The sequence below is a fragment of the Botrytis fragariae genome, assembly GCF_013461495.1.
Source record: "Botrytis fragariae strain BVB16 chromosome Unknown tig00000061, whole genome shotgun sequence".
Classification (NCBI taxonomy): Eukaryota; Fungi; Ascomycota; class Leotiomycetes; order Helotiales; family Sclerotiniaceae; genus Botrytis; species Botrytis fragariae.
The window spans coordinates 976144-1000230 of record NW_023500994.1 but is presented as its reverse complement, the minus strand read 5'-3'; the positions used below and the strand labels follow the sequence as shown (position 1 = coordinate 1000230).

At 42.5% G+C, this 24087-nt stretch overlaps 7 protein-coding genes across 7 annotated transcripts; 3 read left to right on the top strand and 4 right to left on the bottom strand.

The window, feature by feature from the left end:
* Nucleotides 1-788: 788 nt before the first annotated feature.
* Nucleotides 789-1361, bottom strand: Bfra_008440 (uncharacterized protein; the record flags this gene model as incomplete). Its single annotated transcript, XM_037338802.1, has 3 exons — nucleotides 789-1032; nucleotides 1089-1184; nucleotides 1276-1361. 3 exons carry the CDS (start codon nucleotides 1359-1361, stop codon nucleotides 789-791), a joined length of 426 nt encoding a protein of 141 aa, XP_037192108.1.
* A 2715-nt stretch (nucleotides 1362-4076) lies between these two features.
* Nucleotides 4077-5284, top strand: Bfra_008439 (putative short-chain dehydrogenase protein; the record flags this gene model as incomplete). Its single annotated transcript, XM_037338801.1, has 4 exons — nucleotides 4077-4157; nucleotides 4215-4481; nucleotides 4562-4960; nucleotides 5066-5284. The coding sequence occupies 4 exons, from the start codon at nucleotides 4077-4079 to the stop codon at nucleotides 5282-5284; spliced, it is 966 nt and encodes a 321-aa protein (XP_037192107.1).
* A 251-nt stretch (nucleotides 5285-5535) lies between these two features.
* On the bottom strand, nucleotides 5536-10305 carry Bfra_008438sa (putative atp-dependent rna helicase dhx36 protein; the record flags this gene model as incomplete). Its single annotated transcript, XM_037338800.1, has 4 exons — nucleotides 5536-7249; nucleotides 7300-9725; nucleotides 9779-10187; nucleotides 10241-10305. 4 exons carry the CDS (start codon nucleotides 10303-10305, stop codon nucleotides 5536-5538), a joined length of 4614 nt encoding a protein of 1537 aa, XP_037192106.1.
* Nucleotides 10306-10744: 439 nt separating this feature from the next.
* On the top strand, nucleotides 10745-13745 carry Bfra_008437 (uncharacterized protein; the record flags this gene model as incomplete). The annotated part of the gene is made up of 5 exons (XM_037338799.1): nucleotides 10745-11204; nucleotides 11535-11752; nucleotides 11877-12422; nucleotides 12980-13010; nucleotides 13093-13745. 5 exons carry the CDS (start codon nucleotides 10745-10747, stop codon nucleotides 13743-13745), a joined length of 1908 nt encoding a protein of 635 aa, XP_037192105.1.
* A 381-nt stretch (nucleotides 13746-14126) lies between these two features.
* Nucleotides 14127-15644, bottom strand: Bfra_008436 (putative fad dependent oxidoreductase protein; the record flags this gene model as incomplete). The annotated part of the gene is made up of 2 exons (XM_037338798.1): nucleotides 14127-15311; nucleotides 15381-15644. The coding sequence occupies 2 exons, from the start codon at nucleotides 15642-15644 to the stop codon at nucleotides 14127-14129; spliced, it is 1449 nt and encodes a 482-aa protein (XP_037192104.1).
* Nucleotides 15645-17170: 1526 nt separating this feature from the next.
* On the bottom strand, nucleotides 17171-17413 carry Bfra_008435 (uncharacterized protein; the record flags this gene model as incomplete). The annotated part of the gene is made up of 1 exon (XM_037338797.1): nucleotides 17171-17413. One exon carries the CDS (start codon nucleotides 17411-17413, stop codon nucleotides 17171-17173), a length of 243 nt encoding a protein of 80 aa, XP_037192103.1.
* Nucleotides 17414-19605: 2192 nt separating this feature from the next.
* On the top strand, nucleotides 19606-20073 carry Bfra_008434 (uncharacterized protein; the record flags this gene model as incomplete). Its single annotated transcript, XM_037338796.1, has 4 exons — nucleotides 19606-19633; nucleotides 19669-19763; nucleotides 19804-19887; nucleotides 19996-20073. The coding sequence occupies 4 exons, from the start codon at nucleotides 19606-19608 to the stop codon at nucleotides 20071-20073; spliced, it is 285 nt and encodes a 94-aa protein (XP_037192102.1).
* Nucleotides 20074-24087: the final 4014 nt, after the last annotated feature.

Sequence of the window (24087 nt, the reverse complement as noted above, 5' to 3'; positions counted from 1 at the left end):
AGAATAAACGTCGAATCCTGTAACGAACCCCGTAGTTGATGCCCCGTTTGACGCCGCCGCATCGTTTGTGCTTGTGCTACATGCCTACCTATCGCTGTCGTTTTTTCTTTTCCCATGTCGCACAGGAGGAAGAATCAAATGCCACTCCGACTCACCCACACACGCCACAAACCCAACGTCAGATCTCTGAAGTGGTTGTGGTTGTGGTTGTGGCTGTGGCTGGGTGGCGCGAGGAAATATCAAGCCACACTTTTCTCTCCAAAGGGGGATTGGGGAAGGGTTACTATAGGTGCGTAGGTAGGTACTGAGGTATTTCAGGTCGGGTTTGTGATGAAATCGTGTAGGAGAGTATAGTATGGGAAAGATTGCTTTGTATTATATTGTATCGTTTTATGGATTTAAAAGCGATCAGACTTGCTACACGGAATCTCACAGCTTACACGGCCCGAGTGACTGAGAGCTATGGAGTTAGCATGTCTGCAACATCGTTTGTATGTCAGAGATTTTCACGGTGATAGAGTTCCATGTAGCATCACACAGACGAGTAGAAAGAATGAATTGTCATTGAAAAGCCTGTAGTTTCATAACCCTTCCGTCCATCCATCGTCAAAGAACCAGCGCTAACGCCAACATATTATCCATTAATCATTATCCAGCATTTGTATTTGCAGTTGTATCAATCGTATCAATCGTACCAATATGTACGCAATGCATCTCCCCACCTACCGCCTCTACAGGTATCGTGTGTTCCTCCCATCATTCCATACCCCCGCCCTTCACCAAACCCTCTACTTGGCATAAGTATTCGCCGGCTGCGTCACGCCACTCGTTCCATAATAATCCGCATTCGAACCCTGATGCGCACCACCATACGTCGGTGGTGCACCGGCAGGCGGCGCATACGATTGTTGGGGCTGTGAATAATTGTAGCTGGCGGGTGCTTGACCGTAGGTGGCAGCGGGTTGAGTGTATGCCATGGGTTGGTTTGTGGAACCGATTTGGTTGCGGCGACGGCGGCGTTTGGATATGCACCTGGGATTGTTAGTTATGGGTTGGATTGTGGAGAGGGAGATGGATGTGAAACTTACATGATGGCAAAAAGTAATACAAGACCGACGAATATCAAAACACCAGCTAGAATCCACCGACCGAAGCGAGTCCAGGCGGAGTTGCATCTGTAATAACTGTAATGCGAGTTAGTTTTTGATTGGCACGATGAATTTACTATCGTTCAATTCAAAGAGAGGAAAGCATAAAGAATGAGAGAATACGAACCCATAACTTCTGCTATAACATGTAGCTCTTGACGTGAGCTCATTCAAATGCAGAGCTTCACGAGTATCAATTGGAAGAACACCCATGTTGTTTATGTTTCTTTAGTTTTCTTTTGCTTCTGGGGTTGTTGAAGTTGTTGAATAGTATCGGATGTAGTTGTGTTGTATTGTGTTGTATCGTGTTGTATCGTGTTGTGTTGTAATATGTTGCAAGTTCTCGAAAGCAAAAAGAATAAAACCAACAATCCAAAATTCAACAAGTCACAAAAGGTGAATGCAAGTCCAACTTTTCCAAGGTTCTTATCCTCCGACACTTGTACCTATCTCCAAACCCAGTACCTTAGTTTCATGGCCCTCTGCGCAAAAAGCATGGCATCCAACCTTTTCTTGGTTAATAGTGTATGATAGTGCGTGATAGTGTATGATCGTGTGTGGATCTACAATCTGCCGAGCCAATTTTCTTCATTCAAACTTCACTCTTCACTCTTCACTCCCCAATTACGAACTCGGAGCTTTGGACGCGGATTTTTACATCAAGATGTGTCTAGGTACGAGGTAGATAATACGGTATGGCATGTACGCGTAGCACACCAAACTTCTCTCCTCAAACGGATGTTCGGATTCATCGCATCTGATGAACTCGGCGCAGCAGCACATATGATTGCATATCCATCGTATCATTGGTGCTTGCATCCATCTCCAGACTTCTTGATTGCGCGTTGGGACCTCCTAGATGCTCCGCCTTTCTTGTACAGCTGAAAACAGCTTGGGATGCAGGATTCGGGACGACCTAAGCCACAATCACATGGGAAAGCACTGACATCATGATTGATTTTCGTACCCCAGGATGAATAGCTAGATTGATGTTGATCACACGTTTATGGGGTCGCGAGAAGTTTAAGCTTAAGCTTTTTGTTTTTGCTTTTGTTTTTGCTTTTACTTTTGCTTCTTTTGCTTTTGCTTTTGGGTCTGGATCGAGCAGGTTCAATAATACGAGAAAGCAAAGCCTCGTCCAGTGAAGAGGGAGATAATGGTAGGTAAGGTTTTCTCTTGCAATTCCAAATTATATAATTGCACGTGATGGATGTAGATACCTGATTAGTAGATTCATCAATCGTAATGTGAGAAAGTATCAACTTGTTAATCTGGAAATACCAATATAAGTGTAACTGCTGCAGAGAAAAGGTCTCTCTATCCATTCATCTCTCTCTTCATCTCTCTCTTCATCTCTCTCTTCATTCACCACCATTCGCCATCCATAATTGACATCACGACACACGTATCACGTTCCTAAATCTATGATGTCACCCCACTCAACTCCCATCTTCGTCGGAAATCACGTGTCAACCCCCCCAAAATCACTTTGTTGCACATCTGATTTTTTGTCCCTTATATTCAACCCATTCTCAACCCATTCTCAACCCATTCTCAAGACACCATCCATCCATCTTCAAATCGTTGAAATTGATGGTATGTTTAAGGAACTGAGAATAAGAATCATTCCCAGATTTTATACCCGGGGTTTCTGAGATGGTGTTCGACAAAACGGTGGTTATTTCTTGTGTGTGGGATTGGTCGAGATCTTTTTGCATCCCGTGACTCGTTTTCGTTTTTCGTTTGGGACGATTCGTGTATGCTGTTTGTTTATATTTGATGGTCTACCTTTGTTGATGAATGAGTTGTTGTGATATTTATACTTCTTCGCTGCGTTCGTACATACTCCAATTGTTTCATGCATGCCAGATAGAGCGTGCAAGCAAGTCTTTCTGCGTCGTCTTTTCTACAAGAGTAGATATCCCATCATTTCACAATGCAATCGTGGACCGTATCTTCACATACTACACAACCGTATTTAGGTCCAACTGCTCTCAATAATACCCCCGTGCTTCATCATTCCACCCGACGACATCTTTCTCGATGACAATGCCGCAACTGCCATCGCAGTGGTCACGGCACAATGTCCAACTTTCACACCATTAGATCCATCCTGATACGTCCAACCCGCCTCCCAACTTCCATCATCACATTGCATGTCTAATAAAGCACAATGATCGTTTTCACATGCTACCCCCATCTGAACGCAAGTGGTTGTCCGCATAGCAAGATCTAAGGCATTACCACCCAAGCCAATACGTTCACGCACTCTTAACTTCAACATCGGACCCAACGTCATGTGCAGATGAGCATCGTTAGATGATCGAAGCAGGCGAGCAATGAAGCCCAGACAAATGTCTGGAGTGGAGTAATTTCGCGTTTCTTGCAAGTGGGAATGCTCTGCGAGCATCGAGTACACAAGTTGGAGAGAGGATCCGTCCGAATTTATGGGCGCGATTATATGTCTTAAAGTAAGCGAGGATGTTTGGTACAGTACAACATCAGCGGAAATCTCACATCACAGATTGGTTGGCTTGGAGATACGATACCTATGCTTATCTATAAAATTCGATTTTATCTTTCCATCTACATTTGTTACAGGCTCTTCAAGTATCCAACAGTTGGATAACGGGGTAAAGATTACGCTAGAGATAAAAAAAAAACGGTTGCTAAACATGGATCTTCCGGCTTTCCATTGGATGAATGATATTTTGATAGGTTCTGGGGTTGAAATCTTACTACCTAGAGGCTAGTTCTTATATGAGATTTTATATGAGATTAGTATGCATACACACAGCGCCGAGTGAAGAATAAATTTTCCATGCGCGAATCTGTATGATGAATCTCAATTCCCTCACACTTTTCATTCGACAAATATTTGACATTCACGATTGAACTTATCTAGTAATCATCTCATCGATCATTATCATGGGCAATATATTCAGTCAATTTTACTTCATTCCCACCGCCGCGCTCACCGAAAAAACCTGTCCCGATCAAACAGATCGAGTGAGTAATCTCCTCCCTATCTATCTCAAATATCCCTAAGACGTGTTCTCTCCTTAGGTTTTCCTCATAACAGGTGGATATACAGGCATCGGGTTCCAACTATGCAACATCCTCTACTCTCGCAACGCCATCATTTGGATAGCAGGCCGCTCGGAATCGAAAGCCCAAAAAGCTATTTCGGACATCAAAGGTGCATCTCCTATGAGTAAAGGCAGTATTGAATTTTTGCAGCTGGATCTTTCGGATCTTTCTACCATCAAACCCGCAGTGAATCATTTTACCGCGCGACAACAGCGGCTTGATGTTCTCGTCAACAATGCCGGTGTAGGTGTTCAATCTCCTCCCATCTATCTATTCATATTTCCTCCCCCGCACAATCTGCAAACTAAGATCAATATGCACAGGTTATGTATTCACCAAGAGAAAACATCGGTGCACAAGGACACGAGTTACACATGGTAACCAATTGTCTAAGCCACTATCTCCTCTACCAACTTCTGCTTCCTCTCCTCACAAAAACCGCGGCTTCTTCCCCCACAGCAAGCGTACGTGTCGCGTGGGCCGCGTCCATCGCCGTACATGTTGATTCGTCACCATCGGGAATGATTATTAACGAAGACGGGTGTCCTAAAGACCAAGGCGTGACAGCTAATTACAGCCAATCGAAAGTTGGAAACGTGTTTCTAGCACGTGAGTGTGCAAAGATGACTCCGCAAACGGGAATCGTACACGCGGTTTTTAATCCGGGGAATCTGAGGACGGAGCTGCAACGGTATTGGACGGGCCCCGCGAGTTGGATCACGGTGAGTAGTGTAGTGTAGTGTAGCGGAGCTCTTTGCGGTGTTTTGAGATATTGCTAGATTTCGATGGATGTATATGTATGTGTACTAATAATTATGCGGTCACAGGATAAATTTATAGTGTACCCATCGATTTACGGGGCATACACTGAGTTATGGGCAGCGCTCTCCCCCGAATTGACACCTGATAAGAGTGGGGCTTATATATATCCCTGGGGGAGATTCGGTAGTCTTCCTGAAGGAATCGAGTCTTCGATTGTGGGAGAATCTGGGATTTCAGCTAGGTTTTTTGGATGGTGTGGAAGAGAGACGGAGGGCTTTTTGTAGATTGATGGATCGAGGTATTGTGGATTGTATGTGTGATGATTTATGAGAGAGACTGGAATTCTTGAGAGTCGTCTCTAATGGCTGGCTGTATCTTTGAGCACGATCGGTAAAAAATGCGGGAGTACTGTTCATAGTCTCCAAGAGTACTATTCTGATCTATAATCCTCGACAAAGCTGCGTTTTGAGATGATGAAAAGCGATATTATTGAAACCGGTTGTGGAAAATTCTTTCACTTTCGCGGACAGAAGTTTTATAATCCTTTAAATATGTTGTGTAATAGGTGATTGATTTTTTTACTTTTAGGTTTCTTCCCAGGAGGGGGTTTCGAGTTATCGAGATGGTTTTCCGGAGACGCATTTCCAGTATTTCGATGTTTGTTCGGAAGTTTAGGTAGAGGCTTGAACCTCGAAGGAATAGAATTTCCAGGATTTTTTGATTCAACACCATCACTTTCTTTGGTGACCGTGTCTTCCATGACAGGCTGTGACTCGGCTTGTGAGGAGGAAGATGCTGCTTCTGAGTAAAGTTTAGTAATGCTGGGACCTTCCAAGGCACTTTCTACCAATTCCAAAAAAGACCCGTAAGAATCTTCATCATGTTGTGTTTCTTCAAGGAGTGAAAACTTTGGTACAATCTCCTTGGATTCCTTTGGCGGTATCTTATCAAGTGGCGATTCGGATCGATTCCAAAACTTGCGTAGGTCCATGGCAAGGTCGAGTTCGTTCTCTTCCGCAAGTCTATCAATGTCCTGTTCCGTGATTAATATATTCTTCAAAGCTTTTGCGAAATCATGAGATAATTCATTGTCTACGACGTATTCACCGTTGGCCAAATCATTAAAAGAAATGTTTTCTAGCTGTCGCAATGCCTTGTTGAAACGTACGAGGGTCTGTCCCGCAACGCCCTCTGCGCCTCTCAATTTGTCTGTGCTCCGCACATCGAATGGAAGCCACTCATCTACTTCGACTTGGCCTGCATTATCTGCACTTCGATTCAGCGTCCCGCCAAACAAAGATAACATAAAAGGTGTTACAGCAGTTGTACGTTGCATAACAAGGTTCTTATTGCTTAAGAGAATAAGCTTATCAAAGGATAACAAACGGGCATTGTTTTTCGATGGCGATGCAATACCTTCAACTTTCAAGTTAGGTCGCTGCAAAGGGTGATTGATAGAAGATGGATGTATATCGATGAGTACTCTCTCGTTGGCGACGATTTGGTATTTGGTTTCGTGATTATTCCATGCACCAATGTGTGGATACAAGCCCTGTACAAGAAGTGCTCTGATCAACTCATCCTGATCTGAGTTCTCATTCAGTATCTCTCCGCCATACTTTGTACCAAGCTCGGCCACGCCTTGAGTCTTTCGGTTTACCACCAAGCCATTTCTTCGAAGCGCTTGTTGGATTAAGCTTATGTTTCGCTTCACTGTGTCATAATTTGCCACACTGAGGAATTTCTGGTGTGCAAATGAGGTCATGACTTCGCGACCATCAACTTCTTCCAAATGTCGAAGCGCACGGAAAGCATTGAGCATGGCGACATGGTCGCTTTTGGATGTTCTTGCAAATCCTCTCATTGCTGCATCAGATTCTTCTTCCATATCTAGTGGACGCACATGAAATGTTATGTTGTCGAAGGCTGCTAAAATTATCATAGAATCTAGACAACGAAAAATGATTCCGAGAATCACCATTTTGCCCAGTGTGGGCCTCAGCGGAAGCGTCCCCATTATTCGGCCCAAAGGAGTAATTTTCTCTGTGGAAGTGAGTGCTCCAAGTGTTTGAAGACCCTCAATGCTTGACTGTATTGCTTTTGGTGATGGAGGCTCTGGAGCGCTCGCTAAGAAATCCTGAATAGATTCATTGTAACCGAGAATGTTCACTGCGAGACAGGTGCTCTGCAAATCGACGCGACTCATCCCTGGGCGAGGAGTTGCTCTCAGGGAATCATAGCGACGTTTTCTACCTCATGTCAATATTAAAAAGTGAAGGGAGTTGAAGGGATGACTCACGAAAAGAGACCATAATAACTGCCGCTTTGAACACGGCCTGCTCGACCTGATCTCTGTTTCACACTTGACTTGCTAATCCATTTACAAGGCAGTGACCAAATTCGTAACAATTGATGAAAATTGTTTTCCTTGTGTTTTCCAGTATCCACAACATATCGAATATCGTCGATAGTGATCGAAGTCTCAGCAACATTAGTGGCTAAAATGATCTTTCGACAACCTGGTGAAACTGGCTCGAAGACTTCCTGATGTTGATCTGCAGTAGAGGAGTGTAATTTCAGAATCTTGAACTTATTCTCATCATTGAAGTTTAAATTGAAGATATCTTGTGCCTTAAGAATTTTTTCAATAATATTAATACCCCGTATGCCTGGCAGGAAAACTAGTATTGCGCCATCGTCTGTAGTACTCGCTATGTGCGCAATCACAATAGCGGCCAGATCAGTGGGTACTTGCCCCTCCAAAGTGTCCATTGCCATCTGCTTCTGTAGACTATCGGGATCGTCGTCATGGCTGTCCCATTTGATCGCTGATGCAGACTGCTCATTCTCAACGTCCACAACTAAATTAGTCTTCTTAATCCTCTCTTCACTCTTTAAATAAGTCTTATTCTTGTTTGAGTCGAGAAGGTCCCATATAGTATGGCCTGTTGGATACGTTTCTCTGAAAGTATCCATTATATTTTCGAGATAGTATTTTTCGACAGGGAAAGCTCGGCCTTCCACATGCATAACTGGGCAGGTAATTTCTCGGGTTCCATCTTTGAAAGCGAAATATCCTTGAAGCATCTCGGCATCGGCGGTGGCACTCATCAAGCACACTTTTGGTGTAGGTTTTCCAGCTTCAATTCTCTCTTTCACAAGCTTCCTAACCATTGTTAAAAGAAAGTCGATATCCAGATCTCTCTCATGGACTTCATCAATAATAAGATGTGATGTGTTGTCAAGTATAGCATCAGGGTGGTGTGTTAGTTGTTGTAAGATGATTCCTGTAGTACAATACGTGATGCTTCCGCAAGAATTTGGGAGTTTAGCATCAAACCCTATCTTGTAACCAACTTGATCACCCAGCTCTTGACCACGTTCCTCAGCAACACGTTCTGCCACTGACTTCGCAGCTATCCTTCGTGGTTGCGTACAGATGACCCTACACTCTCCACCACGTTTTGTACGAATATAGTCATCCAGAATGATTTGAGACAGTTGAGTTGTCTTTCCACTTCCAGTTTTCCCGATTAAAATACAGAATTGATTATTTTCAATGTGATTAAAGACTTCAGACGGGTTCTGGTTTAAAGGGAGTAACTTCGAGTATTTCGGTTTGTGCGAACGCTGAGAAGACCACTTCGATAAACCGCGGGAACGTTGTTCAACTTCCCGGTCATAAGAATACTCCAAGCGAGGTTTATGATAATCCACTAAAGGAGAGACATCATGGTCCTTGCATTCACCAGTAGGTAGTGTTGATAAGTTTAGCTTTGTGGTGGTTTCTACCGTGCGTTGCATCAACTCCAGACTACTCTGGTGTAGTTCAAGCTCCATAGGAAGAGCTTTGCCCACGTATCTTCCACTTCTTGCATTCATCTTTTCTAAATAATTCAAGAGTAGTTGAGGCCTTTGCTTGGCTAGTGTGACTGCAGCAACTAGGAGAGTCAACGTTTCAAGGTCACGAGAACTGCTTCTCTCAATAGCCGGACCAAGTGTTTCAAGAGCAGCAGTATTAGAATCCCTGGTAAAGGCTTGACTTTTGAAAATTTCGCCCTTGCGTTTTATCCGAATTACTAATTTATCGTTGTAGTCATTATAAAAATCCATAAAATTTCTCACGTTTGCAGTGGTTAAAATGATTGGTCCTTCTGATGAATGGGAAGGTATGCTATTTGCAGTATGGTGCTTCTCAGCTTGCACTTTGAACTCTGTGCAAGCCATGGCCTCTGTGAGCGGGAGATCGAAACTGGTTGCGGTTGCATGAATACTATGTTCAGGCAAAGATATAGTGACAGTAAAACTTGTCTTTGGAGTTGTAAGCTTTTTTGATGTAACGGGATTGTCTGAGTGTTCTTTTTTAGAAACTGTCTGGGAAGTGACAGTGTATTCCGGGATATATAGATATTTTGCTGCATAATTAAACACCTCACGCGTGACAAGATGATTCGGTGTGAGCTCCTTCGGGTTTTTTGCCGACTTTGATTTCAGTTCTACTGGTTGTTCTTCTTTAGGCGTTAACGGAGCATCCGGAATTGATTTTGTCTCCGCTGGTACGATTGGAATTACTGATTGAATCTCTGTGGTTTGAACATTATGACTGAGTTTCTCTTCTGTTTTGGCGACCCATTTTGGTGAGATTAGGGGTAACAAGTCATCTAATAGTTCTTTTTCTTCGAGAATGGGGAAAAGTTGCAAAAGTGCAACTCCTCTGGCTAACCACTAGAGCTATTGGTTAGTAAAGCTTTCCAGTTTACATGAAAGACTGAACCTACTTTTTTGGTAGATAACCCAACGATATTTAAAGAAGCTCCATCAGGAAAGTTGAAAGTCAGGCTGCATTTAGTGAGAACTCTCTGACAATCTGTTGCAAAATAACTCTGGCTTTCATATTGAAAAGTACAGTGCGCTTTACTCAATATGGTCTCGTTCAGAGAAGCAAGGAAAGCTACCTTGCCGAATCCAGAATCACCATGCCCAATAACACTTTTGGCTAATTTCGGGCGTTTGATGAAGATTTTTTCTACAGCTTTCCAATCAATTGTATCTCTCGAAAAGACAGCTGTAGGCGGAAGAGGCACTCCAAGTTCGTTTGGTGAATTGGATTCCGGAGGAATATCAAATAACCAATCACTCGTGGGAGACTGAGGTATCTTTTCAAGAACAAGTTCTGATGACAAACACCTTACGAATGAATATTTGTGACTCCGATTCCACTGTCTTGGTACACGAAGTACATTGCGGCGGTGTAGTGGGTTGAGTATCCGGTCATAGAGATTCTATAAACTTCAATATTGAACATCAAATGTGGATTGAAATTGTACAAACCAGTCTTCTAAACATTGATTAGTTCAGCCAAGCGATAACCTCAAAGCTTTAATTCTTGACAGCCAGTCGGTCAAATCTTCAAGAAGTTATGTTTGAACAAACGCAATTTAATTGTATTGATTTTGCTGATGTTCGAGTCGAAGATTTAGGCGGTGTATCTGGCAGAATTCTCAATGAGGTGGTATCATGTGATTCATTACACATGTGACAAAAACCTTTCGTGGTAGGCAGCCGCCTGGAAAGGGGAAGCTTCGTGAGGTGGTATCTGCCTAGTATAGTTCATCTAATATATATATATATACAAATAAAGACCTGTTAGTTCGATTCATTATTATGATGCCATCTTATTTACAGACTCTTTTCATTTCATCTCATGAATCGCATTTCCAAATCTTCCTCCGAATTCGAATATCATGTCTTATCAAATGCAAACACTCCCTGGTATAACCTTGCTTGGTCAGCCCGAGAAAAATGGAGTTTATGATCAACAGGAGATAGTAACACTTATAACACAATACTACGAACTTCTCGCCAAAATGTGCTACTTTCCCGCATCCTACATCAAATATGCACCCCACGATCCTCCCATCGACGTGGATCTCGCAAAGAGCTTTGATCTTGAACCACAAGTCATTGAATTTCTTCAAGCCCTGCCATATGTTGAGGGCTATAGCAATGAAGATGAGTTTATACTTGGTGGAAGTTTTGCCGATATGAGGGATCTGGAAGTATTGATGCAAAGCCGAGATCCGGGATTTGCTTCTCCTAAAGGCGGATTTGATGATGAGAACGGAGAGTATATGAGACCTTGGGAAGTCTGCATCAATGAATGTGGAAATCATGGAACAATGATGTTTCTTGACACGAGGAATGGTGAGAGTTTTGAATTTTCATTATTATATCTTATGTCGTTGGGTCTTTCGTTGTACAAGCTCGCGATCGGCTCCTCAGTGCGAGGACTAGATAGATTGAAACTCTAAACAAATCTTCCAAAGTTCTAGCATGGAGTCCAACCGACTCAAAAGGCTGAAAACGTCGTGAGATCAGGCTCCAGACAGTTGACTACAAGCATTCCACCCAAATACTGTCTTTATATTAACCCCCAGATTTTTCCCCACTTGACCTGAATACCTACATCTGTGTTTCACCTCCACTTTCCTAGATATCAATTTAAATCCGATGACTTATGTTAACTCAAACCAGGCCACATAACAATGGAGGGTCAAGATTCCGGTCATAGCGAAGACCCCGGCGTATATAACTTCCCTGGGGGTCTCCGAAGTCGTAATCGCAATTCCCATGGCCATCTTCCCAGCCGTCACGCTAGAGAACTCTTCGAAGATTTTACCAACAGACTTTTAAAACTTCAATGGATTCCAAGCTCTGAGGACCGTAGAATGTTATCAGAATGGGATGAAGAGGTATTCACCTTTTTTTTCTTATGTCATCTCAACTCCAAATATTGCTCACTCGACATCGATGTCGACCTTTCCACCATTACTTATTTCTTGAAGTTCACCTATATGATTATCTAACAGCATACAGTACGAAGATCTGAGACTCCTCTTCCGAGCCTACGGCTGGCCCCATAATTTCAATGCCACCAGCTTCGACTCTGCCTACTCCCGCTGGCGCGAGTTCCTGACGATAAAGAGCAACGCGTGCGACTCTGCCTCTAATATAATAGATCAAAAGCTCAATCTAGATAGCGCCACAGAGTCTCTAAACTATCATTCTAAGTGTGTGCGTATGGGAGTGTGGGATCGTGACCCTAGCAAACACCCCGAAGAGATTTCAATGTTAGAAACTATCCTCGAGGAGAACAGGGAAATAGTCAATGAGGCAAATGAAATTCTAGAAAAAGCTATTGCTGATCATGGAGACTGGAAAGGAGAAAGAGCAGAAATAATTAAAGCATGGAAGAAACATTTTGAGAAAGATATTGAGAGGCAAGAGGGGAATTTAGAATGGTGGAGAGGAGAGGGGAGGGCGCATTGTAAGGAGGAGGAAATTGAAGAGACTCGGGAGAAGATACGTATTTTGAAGGAGAGGTTGGCGAATGTAGAAGAACAACCAATTTCAGTAGAAGAGGTTATTAGGTCTTCGTAGAAATGCGGGTAGTGGTGTGCAGAAAGTACTTACAGGTTCCTAGACCAAAATACGATAATGAACCAATCAAACCTTGAATTTATCTGATGATCTCATTTAATTTCAAAGATTTAGCATTTTGAAGCTTGAAAGAGCTGCGAGAGTGCACACAATGGGGTCAACATTGCAATCACCCCTCATAAATCTTGCTCGCAAACACACTCTCACAGCTTCTTTTTTTTCAGCCCATGTTTTCATCAAATTCACTATCACCCACTCAACAGAATAGAGCATTCACTATGAAGACAATTGATTAGATCAAACATTAACATTTCAACCATTTAATCCCACGAGAATAAGAGTTTGCAGGCCTCAATCTCAAAAATTCTCCTCACTGAACTTTCGCTAGAATCTTTCAGACCTCACTCAGCGACATTTAATATCTATTGAATACCGCCATGTCTCTAGCCTATTTCATGGACATACCTCCAGATAAACTCAGAACCAGAGTACTACCTCCAATTACCTCCACTTCTCATCAAAATCTAACGTCTTGCTAGCCCGACGGTGTCAAATACTACTATTTCTGCGGTTTGTCCCACACTTCCTTTGGCAACTTCCCGTGATTAGCTATCTAAATTGAGTCTCGAAACTAACCAATCTTAAGAATGAGGTCATTACTACTACCTCAATCCCGACGGCTCACAACTCTACGCCTACGGATCCTGGAAACTGCGAATCAACACCAGCGGAAAAAGATATTGGATACCAGAACAGCGAGAATTCGCCTACGAACCTGATGAGATGAACGCCCGATATATCTTCAATTTCGCAGGCGAAGTAATCTTACGTGAGACACGCGATCGTTTGCGCGATATCGCGGCTCCCAGTCTTGGTACATTAATCATGCGATATCATCGAGGAGCTGCACAAGCGTATTTAGACGATCTGGAAAATAGAATTGATAGTGTCAATGGACGAGAGGATTGGGAACAGATGACAAAGGTCGCGTGGGATGAACTGATTTATCTTGAGTGGAAAACGGGGCTGTGGTATGGAGAGTGGTTGGAGAAGGAACGGAAGAGGCTGCAGGATAAGGGCCAGTATACGGAATATAATGTTTGGGTGGACGATGAATTGAAGCGTGTGACGGAGGATAATGATGTAGAGAATATTAAGGAGGAGAGTATTGGAGAGGCGGTAATCAAGAAGGAAAATGTCAAGACAGAGGATGTCGAGGAAGAGATCATCAAGGAGGAACCTACTGAGGAAGTTTCCATCAAAGACGAGTTCTCTGGCAAGTTATTTATGGAAACAGAATCTTGAGCTGGGGAAGTTTGCTTAAGAACCTTGAAAGCCTTATTTGCTACGAATGTTGAGGTATTTTTTCTCTAATGCCAATGCAAGAATTGATTGTCGCCCAACTAAGATCTCTCGTATGATCAGATGCAGTGAAGATTAAATAAGGCAACGATAACGATGTCCAAAAGTATCCTGCGGTAATTATGAAAATGGTTTGTAAAACGAGAATCTGGCTTTAGAAACAATCTTAGAGCGCTCATATGTTTGTTTATTCAACAAAAGGATAAAATGGGAAACGCATATTAAAAAGAATAGAGAAAGTATGAATGAAAGTGAGGAGACAAAACTTTGGGTTCAAATCCCACATATGATATACTCCCATCCAAAAACCATAACCCCACCACTCTAGCAAAACTCTCCCTTCTCATCTGCAACACAAACCACATCCAGCTCTCTCGCCTTTCTAACTCTTTCCTCGCTCAGTATATATCTCTGCGGCAAATCAATAGTCTCCATCTTATCTCCCATCATCAAGCCTACAGCTGCCTTAGCACTTAATCTCGCCGTCGGCATCCCGTGTCCAGTGAAGCCAGCACAAATATATAAACCCTCACCACCTCCTAATTTCTCGCTCGCATTTCCCACCCAAGGCCAATTATCTCTACTGAATCCCATAATTCCACTCCATTCATAAGTAGCCTCGAGTTCTTCTTCATTATTATGAAGATTGAGTGTACGTGGTAGCTCTCGACGGAGATAATTCGCAGCAGGAGGATCAATAGATGAATCATCGAAGACGCCTAGGCCAGCTTGTGCAGCAAATTGGCGACCCCCGCCAAACATCAATTCTCCTCCTGATTCTTGTTGTGATGATGTGGAGGAAAAAGGTCGTTGAACGAGATAATCATCTCGGTTTATGTTTTGACCGAAATGACCCATAATACTATAAGAGTATTCTAAGGGTTTGCTTGAGGATTCTCTGGCCGGGGACATGGTAGATGGAGGGAGAAGTGAAGACATTTCACCGCGGACAGGAGTAATGAGATCAGAGAAAGAGGGAAGAAGATGTGATGTATAGGCATTCGTTGCCAACAAAACTTTGGGGGCTGAAAGTTGGCCGCGAGAAGTATGAATTATCCATTCTGAAGAAGATTTTTGAAGTCGAGTTACGGGTGTTGAAGTTTGGAGATTGAATTTTGGGGAGCTTGAGGATTTGCTCTTAAAGATTAAATCTTCCAGAACCCATGCAACCAATTTATACGGCCAGAGTGAGGCGGCTTTGGAGGTTGCAATTGCGCCAGCTGCTGTAGGAATTCGAAGGTCCGATAATGAGGGATTAGTAGAATCTCTGGTGATAATGGTAACTAAGTTGCCTAAGGTTGGATCCAGATCCTTGAGGGCTTCCGCAGCTTTGACGGCTACCTCTAACTGATCTTCTGACATATAAGAGTGACAGCTGGATAATGATTTCCAATCACATTGAACATCATTTTGCTCCACGAAAGACTTAATATCCTCATAATTCCTTACTTCAAAAGCCCCGACATCTGGAGGTGAAGCATAAACAAGCGGCTGGCAATGACCTCCATTCTGAGTTTTATAGTCTCGTTAGTGACCAGACACTGATGGATTGTAGACTCGAGACGACGCCTAACTCACTCTGCCAGTGGCTCCCCAACAAGCTTCTCTCGCCTCTAACATTACTACATGGAGATCTTTTCCATTATCATGCTCTCTTAACCAATGTGCAGCTGAAGTCCCTGCAATACCACTCCCAACAATAACAACATCGGCTTTCGTAGGAAGGTTCTCTGTGGTTCTATGACCCAATAAGATCTCCGAAGGCTCACTATGCCAGAAAGCTTTAGTGGGATTAGGAGATGGGAGTCCTGCCTGACCTGGTATTTCATCTGTAGCCGTCATGATTGAATATTACTGATGAATAGAGAGCAATTGAAATGCTGGAGAGCAACAAACTGAGAAGTGAAAAGCTTGTTGAGTTGTACTCCCATGCCGTGCCCCCACCATCACGTACCATCACGTGCATATCACTATCTCCCCCACCTTCTGGATTGGTGGGCCTACAGGTTGTACATGCCCAGTATAGCAAGCCGCGATATGAGGTTAACACCAAGAACCTAGATACTGTGTAGCTGATAATCTATACTAATACGTGTGAGGTTGAGTGAAGGCCAGCTCTCCAAGCTAGTACTAGTGTAACACGTGTTTCCAACAAATATAACCATTTCGTCCGATCGTCCTCGAAGAGATAGCAAAGTCAAAAACTTGCTAAAAACGGAAACTTCCGCATTCTTCTCAAACAATTAGATTAACACAATCTCAATTTCCCCTCTCAAAAAGCTACTGAACCCGAAATATCCGCATTTCGTCAATTTTCTCCCGAGCCGTATCCGGTTCGGTACCATATTTAACCTTTCTCGGTTCATGCTGCTAGCGTGCATATTTACTTATTATTAACATCAAGCCACTATCAAGCCATTATCAGAAAAAGTATCGTAATGAGATTTGGAATCTAGATTTAAGTTTGGATTCCTCGCATGCATGGTTCGTATTCCTTACTTCCCCAGATTTGCAGATAGTGAGTTTGTGGGGTGAGACTCGGGGTAATTGTTGACGGGAACAATTTCGGGATGGGTTGGAGTAAATGAGGGTTACTATGTAGCTATGTAGCTATGCTATGTAACGATTTACATGTGGTAAACAGACAGGAGAAAGCCTAAAGATCTTTTATCAGGATTGACGATTCATTCGCAGTACGATTCAAGCGGAAAAGAGGTACTTGATAATTCTTTCATTCATGGCCTGCCTAAAAAGAATCTCTATAGAGTACACATTGCCCTTTTCCCTTGTGGATCCAAATACCATTCCATTCCGTCCTATCCCATCCCACCCCATGCTATTCCCTTTACCCTCCAAATGTACAGACGCTCATGCCAGGAGCAAGAAAGCAAACCCAGAGAAGCAAAGCCCAATAACTAAAAATATCATATCCTGCCGAAGTATCCAAAGAATGAATGTAATGAATCATTATAATAACCTCCCATTTTTAAAACTCCTGATGAAAATCCCAATGCACGCGTGAGCGATGTCCTATTCATAGTACTGTAACTATTGTTGTTGTTGTTGCTGAGATAGAGATAGTGTGTAGAATGCCGTAAGAATGAATTGACTCCATTTGATGAACGGGCTACTGTCTGCCATCTGCGATATCCTTCCTTCCATGAATAAACCGAAAGAAAATGTTGCTTCATGTATAATGAAATCAAAGCCGAAATTCGAAACGCGACGAAATGAAAATGCGGTGGGTAATCACGGACGAAGAAGATACATCGAATGTATCTCTAACTTCTTACATGATTACATGCGCGCTAACGTATACCCCTGTGATGAAACTACCAATATAAATTTGCTAGTAAACAGAGTAGTAACTATCTTCGACAAGCGGGGCTCCAACTTTCGGCGGGGAAGTTGATTGGGGATGGTGGAGGTGGGGCAGGTGGAGCATATTCGTTCTCGTGGAAGATATATGGAGTCTTGCTCTTGGAGTTCGCTTTGACAGTGTCAAGATAGAAACTGACGTCTTCGCCAAAGGTGGAAGAGGTAAGAAGTGGAGATAGACGGCGACGGGGAACAGGTACGGCCATTGTAGTGGTTGATGATTGAGAAGGCATGTTTAATGATGTGAGTGATTAACTTGTATTAATATTCGAATGAGGAAGTATTGGTGTATGATGAGGTCTGATGTAGAGGACAGTTGTATGTGGAGGTCGGCTTGAATATGGTGAGGAGGTTGAGAGACCTTGGACCTTTATGTATTATTTTCTGGTACTACCCCAGATTGTACGTGGGCTAATAAGTTTGGGGTCAGTTCGGGGTTGGTTGGAGATAACGGGGGAAAACAGCTACTACGCACCAGAAAACGTTGGTTCTGTATGGGGAAATGGGGAAGGTTGATAAGCGCTTACGATCCTTCTGGAAGGATGGATTGATGGTTGGTAAGTTGGTGATACACTTGACGCTTTTCCAACGAACAGATGCTTTGCTCAGGCGCACTCGCAGATATGAGGCAAAAATAGTATAATGATTGTGAGGCTGAGTGAGATGGAAGAGTGAACAACAAATCTTGAAGAGAATGATCTTGTAATGAAGAATTAAACAAAAACTAGACGACAGAGAGGGGGGCAAACGAATGAATTTATCTTGCATCCACTGCTACTATACAGTACCATACGAAACCTTGATAAATTAATCATATCATATCCGGTATGATTCCCCCTTACCAAATACATAGCACAGATGAAAAAAATATGTTGACAAAGAAACAGCTAATTGCAAAGCCGAAAAAGAAAAGGTAAATGATTCAAGACAATCATCCCTTCGGGAAGCCGCCTCACAATTTAGTATTTACCCCAGTCTCATCTAAGAATGTTCGAATTTAGTAAACCAGGGTTATGGATCGTTACGGTCGTGATGCCGTGCGTGCGTTACTGGCTTTGATCAATGACCGGTCTGAGGCATCCTACGATGCGAGGGTTTCTGCAACAAATCCAAGGAAATTGAATAGTATAAACAATAAAGCAAAAACAATTGCAACTATACCAACAAGAAATAGAATAAAAATTGCAAATCTCCGGCGTACTACCATAATATTAGCACACTAGCATTACTAGCATAGCATATAGCCTTTCGAACCCGAGTGCCCCGGACACTCCTAAATTGTTGAATTGTCACTCTATTACAGGGAAGCCCCTAGAAATACTACTGCATTCGTTGTATTTGCATCTCGTTGATTTTCATCCAATCTAAAACACAATCCCCAGTTTCTTGGAATATGTACTATATCGGATTATGTTGTGTTGTTGAGCTGTTTCCAGCCTTACTACTGCAACAGTTTTGTATCCTTGCATATGTGAGAAAGCATGGAATTTCGTGGGGTTGACAGGCATATTTTCTGGATATTGGAGGGGGAACCCTGAGAAGAAGACGGATAATTGTGAGAGTGGAGTTTAGATCGTTTTTTCTTTTTCTAATCCTACTCATTAACGTTGCTTCCGGATCATCGAACCCGTAAGTACCATGTCTTGGCTTAGATTTTATTGCTTTTTACTCTTGATATCATTGTTTTAGAAAATGATGATTGTGTATTCAGATCACGGCCCCCCCGAGATTTAACAAGTTGTCTGTTTTAATATGAAGTCATCATATTCCGAGCAGTTGCAGGTTGGGTTGAATTTCCTCGGTAGGATTACTTTCGTTCACCCCCTTCATCTCGCCAAGTGTTATCGGTAGTAATACAAAAATGCTTCGTACGATTTGTATATCCGTCTATAAATCCAACCGGGATGTGCGTAATCATACAGTACGGTGCAAGGACAGCTATCATATAATATCAATGGTTCATTAATATGCTTCACTACCGGTTCCGAAAGTTTTCTCATCTCATCTTTTTCGAATAGCGGTGTGAATTGATGTTTGACCGAATCATATAGAAAGAGAGCGTCAGCGTTTACGTTAGGCAGAAGCTGGGAAGCTGCGAAAGCAACATTGTACAAAAAGCCAAATGTTACGATCGATGATGTTGGCAATCTAAAAATGAATTGATTTAGTTTCTTCATTCGTCGCCTTTCTATTTTGTGTTAATGAGAACAAATTTTGGGTTCGGCTTATGTGAGTAGGTAGATTTTAGCTTTCTTGATTGTCTTGGATATCGAAATACCATCGACGGTTGCTGCCAGATTTACCACAACCTAAACCCCCACGTTGTGACTTGTCAAATTTGAAGAAGGGGATATGAAGGCATGATTGAAGTCTTACTGCATTCGGCCTTGTATGTGGAGCATGCTCTCAGGTTGATTTAGAAAACATGGGGAGAGACAAGACTGGAATGTGCCGTAAGGGGTGGAAGTAATGTCGTAAAATCTTCTAGGCCTGGCCTTACCAAGGTACTTGGCCTGCTTGCAAACCATCCATCTTCAATATTCTATTGCACCTTGTAAACGAGACGTCGTTATGCAAAGTATGGTATGTTCAGTGGAAAGACCTTTTTTATTTTTGTTTGCAGCTCCTTGAAAAATTCGTCGACTCATACCAACATCTCATCCAGCCATTAGAAGCAAGAACGGGCCTTGCCTTCCGCTCATCTCGGGTACGGGATGAGGTGAGCAAAAGGAGTCATAGAAATCGCCAGCTCAATCTTCATACCAACATTAATGATACGTTTACACTCAATGCTACAGTGACTATGATATCTCAGGTTACAGCTTTCATGCCTAACGCTGGCAAAGCAAAGGAAGACACGGCCATGGCCCTTGTAATGGTCATGGATGGATGAGGCGAGAACTTTATACTATATCAAAACTTAACAAAATTCATATCTCAAGTAGCGATACGCCAAACACATGGCATTGCCGTTTGGAAGCCTCACATAGACGTCTTCTGTGGCTCGGAAGTATCATATTAGGTAAAAGATCTCGTGTGTCAATGCGGGGACCCGCGATACCATTTACAGTTCAATGTTCAGAATGGTAAATCCGGGGAACCGGATCTTTTCATCGTACAGTCCAATTTTTGCTTCACCACACAAAATAAAATCGGTTTATTACTTTTGCGAGAGCGAGATATTCGGCGTTTCTGATGGAATGACCTCTTCTCTCTCATGTACTGTAATCTAGTTCACTCGTAGATCCCAGATCCTACATCTGAGTAAGATTCGGAGATGTTCTCTCCAACCGGAAGGTTGAAACTTCTAGAAGGCAATTACCGATAGGCTGCCCCTGATACCATGGTAAATCCACGCCGCTGAGCTCCACTGTGGGCGCTTGAAAATTCGATGATCCACATATTTGAACGACATTGGTACTTTCCCCTTTCATTCCCAAACAAATCCAACAAGTTTTCTCAAGTACAGGTATAGAGTATGAGATTGGAATCAACGGAGAGATCACAGTTGCGTAGCTAATAAGTGGTGTGACATTATCTAGCGATTGGCTGTTGATTAGTAATGCGTAGTGACACTGTAAAATCTACAACCAATATACCTTCCCCTGACACTACCTATCCACCGTTCATTCTCCGCTTCCCCAAATTTAGAAATATCACCTAATTCTTGAGAATATGTGCCCCCTTTTATTTACTGCAGATCTATATCGATTTTTGAACCATCCGTCAGCTTCTTCATAAGCTACAACATCAGCTCTACCAACCACTAATGACAATCCTACCTAAGTTGTCATCAATATTATCCCGCGCCACGGAAGCCAACGGTCAGATTGTCGTATTTGCGGACGGGACGGTTTTCATATGCATAGCATCCATCTCCCGACCTCCCGATCAAGCTATCATATCCTCTCAGATCAAATCAAGATAACAGTACAGTGATGAAGGCTGGCGAGAACATCATCGTCGTATATTTCACCCCATAATTACATACAACCCCTCTCCCCCCGCTCAAATTCGCATTCGCCAAACAATAAAGACCCTTGGCGAAATACAACCTCTCGATGTACCACCAACTTAAGTATTGATTGAATTCCCCTTGTCCGCATATCTTTGTATTACACATTTAATACTGTGCATTGTTTTCTCCAACTTTTCTTCAACGTTAGTACTGGCTTTCAATATACCGAACGGTAGTGATATTATCAGCCGTGTTAGATCATTCAGTTGATGATCATCACCAAGAATAGACATTGAAACACAACAGCATTGTATTGTATGTGTATAATTGATGCAATCGATTCCGATCGAGGCAGCGAAGATTTCGTCTTATGTTACAATTAGGCATCTGATAATCGTGGATTATACAAACGATAAGCAAATCACGCATATGGCTCATGTAGTGTGACCCGCACGTGTCAATATCTTTATCTTCCAAGATTAGAGTTTGTGTAGAGAATTGAGGGTAAAAGAGATAACGAATTAAATGTGCTGTTTTGCACACTACTTTTCCGTTATCGGATCTGACTTTCGGCACGATTTCTGTTCCTGGCACCCGTGGTTCCGATTTGGTGATATTTTTGTATCTATTTGTAGCCACAGGAGGTAGAGGCCCATGAATGATACATCCATTTTCACCTGCAACTATCCCAGTGACCTACTCGCATGATGCCTGCAAGAGACATGATAGACGGCCTCAAAGATCTACAGCTATTGTCTAAGACTCTGTTTGATCTCTACCCTAGTATTTCCACCTCAACGTTTCAACTCTCTGCTTATGTAACCAATGCAAGTTCACCACCTCTTCCATCCTCCTCTTGTGACATATTATCCTTCGGAGCTCAAGGTTTAGACTAAGTTTCCTCTTTATCATGCTTCCTCCCACCCAACATACTAGCTCAGAACCTACAATACCATCGCGTCATGCAAATTCTCTACCTCCATTTTAAAACAGCCGCATAGGCGTTTATAATTTCATCAGAAGGCCCTTAATTCCATCCAATTGTCATTCTCGGCATCAAGTGATGCCTCTGTGTCATCTATAATCTCAAATCCAGAGACCTGCTATTTCAATCTATTGTACTACCATTAAGCATTAATACATCCCAACGCAAATGCACGTCTGTCTTTGTGTAGGTCTTTGCTCGACTCGTGGTGAATCATTAAATATTGAATATCAAGAACTAGTGGTTCATTTTTAGGTGTGGGTTGATCTGGATTAAAAGAATCCATCTTTGGGCCAACAAGCTTCAGTCTTCCCTTTCCATCTTCTCGAGTCGTGAGGGAAGTATGGATATTATTTGTTAGTAATAATTTTCACTGCCCGGTTCAGGTCATCAAACTTGTCTTGGGCTTGGATTATAAGACTACGGACTGGAATTTTATAGTTTACTTCCCGGAAATCTTCACTATTTGTGAGATTCAAATATTTTTGTGTTTGATAATGCGATAGATAGTATGCTCATCTGTTTAGAAGAGCTCACTGGGGTTGATATTCACGACATGTTCGAGGGAATTTGACACATGAACATCACAGAGACGACTTCTGAAAGTCTAGAGAGTGCTTATGGTTTGTGAATCAATAAAAAAGGGTTTGCATGATTTGCCCTGAGTGAATGCTGCAATATTCTCCAGTATTCACCCAATTGTTATCTCAAGCATTTTTTTTTCGCAGTGGAGATAACGGCTTCCCTATATATATTTCACCCAGTCCGAACCCAATGTGCTCTCTACTCAATGCACTCAAAGCTATGTGCTATCGATGTATGCTCTGCCCGGGTACCTCTCAAGCCATAATTTAAATTGGAAGGCAGCGCATACATGGTCTCCCAACTACACTTCAAGAGTCGGAGTGCGAACACAAAGATTGTGAAGCGAGAGCCATGATGTTGATTCCCGTGAAAACTTCTTATGTCATCTCATCATTTTTTTGTCTAATTCCTTCCGCTTTTGTTGTCATTAAATGCTGTTACTCTTATCGATGTCACTTCCAGCTTAAATTACCCCGCAAACCATATTCAATGATTTGATATTGGTCGATGTATCCCAGCATACAAGGGGGAAGGCCACAACACGGAGACGCATCAATACCAGGACCATACGTACAAAAGCTCGGTGTATTATAAACAATTTGATTCTCTCAAAGTAGCAGACCGAAGACCTTCTAACCCTCTGCAACTCGCTTCAGATCAGTTGCCTTAATCTGAGTCAATGGTGAATAAAATAGAGAAGTCTTATTGTTACGTGAACACTGCCCCGCTTACCATATATTTACGGCCCACAATACCCATTCGAGATGCAGAGCAGGAGTATAAATCCCAGCATAATCTGGTTTCAAGTCTTTGAAGTTTGCAGAGGAAAGCTAATCCTTGGGGAAGAGATAACGAGGTGGGACTTCTGAGTGTCACCCCTAATTCTACAATGACTTCTTAGGGGATGCATCGAAAGAGGTTTGGTTCATACATCTATCTTCTCTTGTCTTCGTATCGCATCGTCAATTACCATCCGTGTCACTGCCGCTTTTTTTTTTTGTCATCTCAATGATTAAAGTATTTTGTTTCGTCACAGCATTGGTATGGTCATGGCAATGACACCGCTCTCAATCTGATGATATAAATCAGTCGTTTCGACTTTTGTAACCACGAAAGACACGGCCGAACTGAGCTTATCCCTGGGATTTAGGATGCTGCTACCGGTCTCGGGCATCAAAAATAAATATTGCAGTGTCATGAAGAGTACCTCGCATTATACAACAAATAACCGAACAGCAAAGGTGGTTGATGACGCATTGGGGGGCATAAAAGTAACAAACTCTCTCTTTGAGTCAGATCTGATCCAAAGTCTATGACCCTATCAATTTTCAATGTATCAATTTGAGTATTTTACAACTCAAAGGAATGGTAACAGAGGC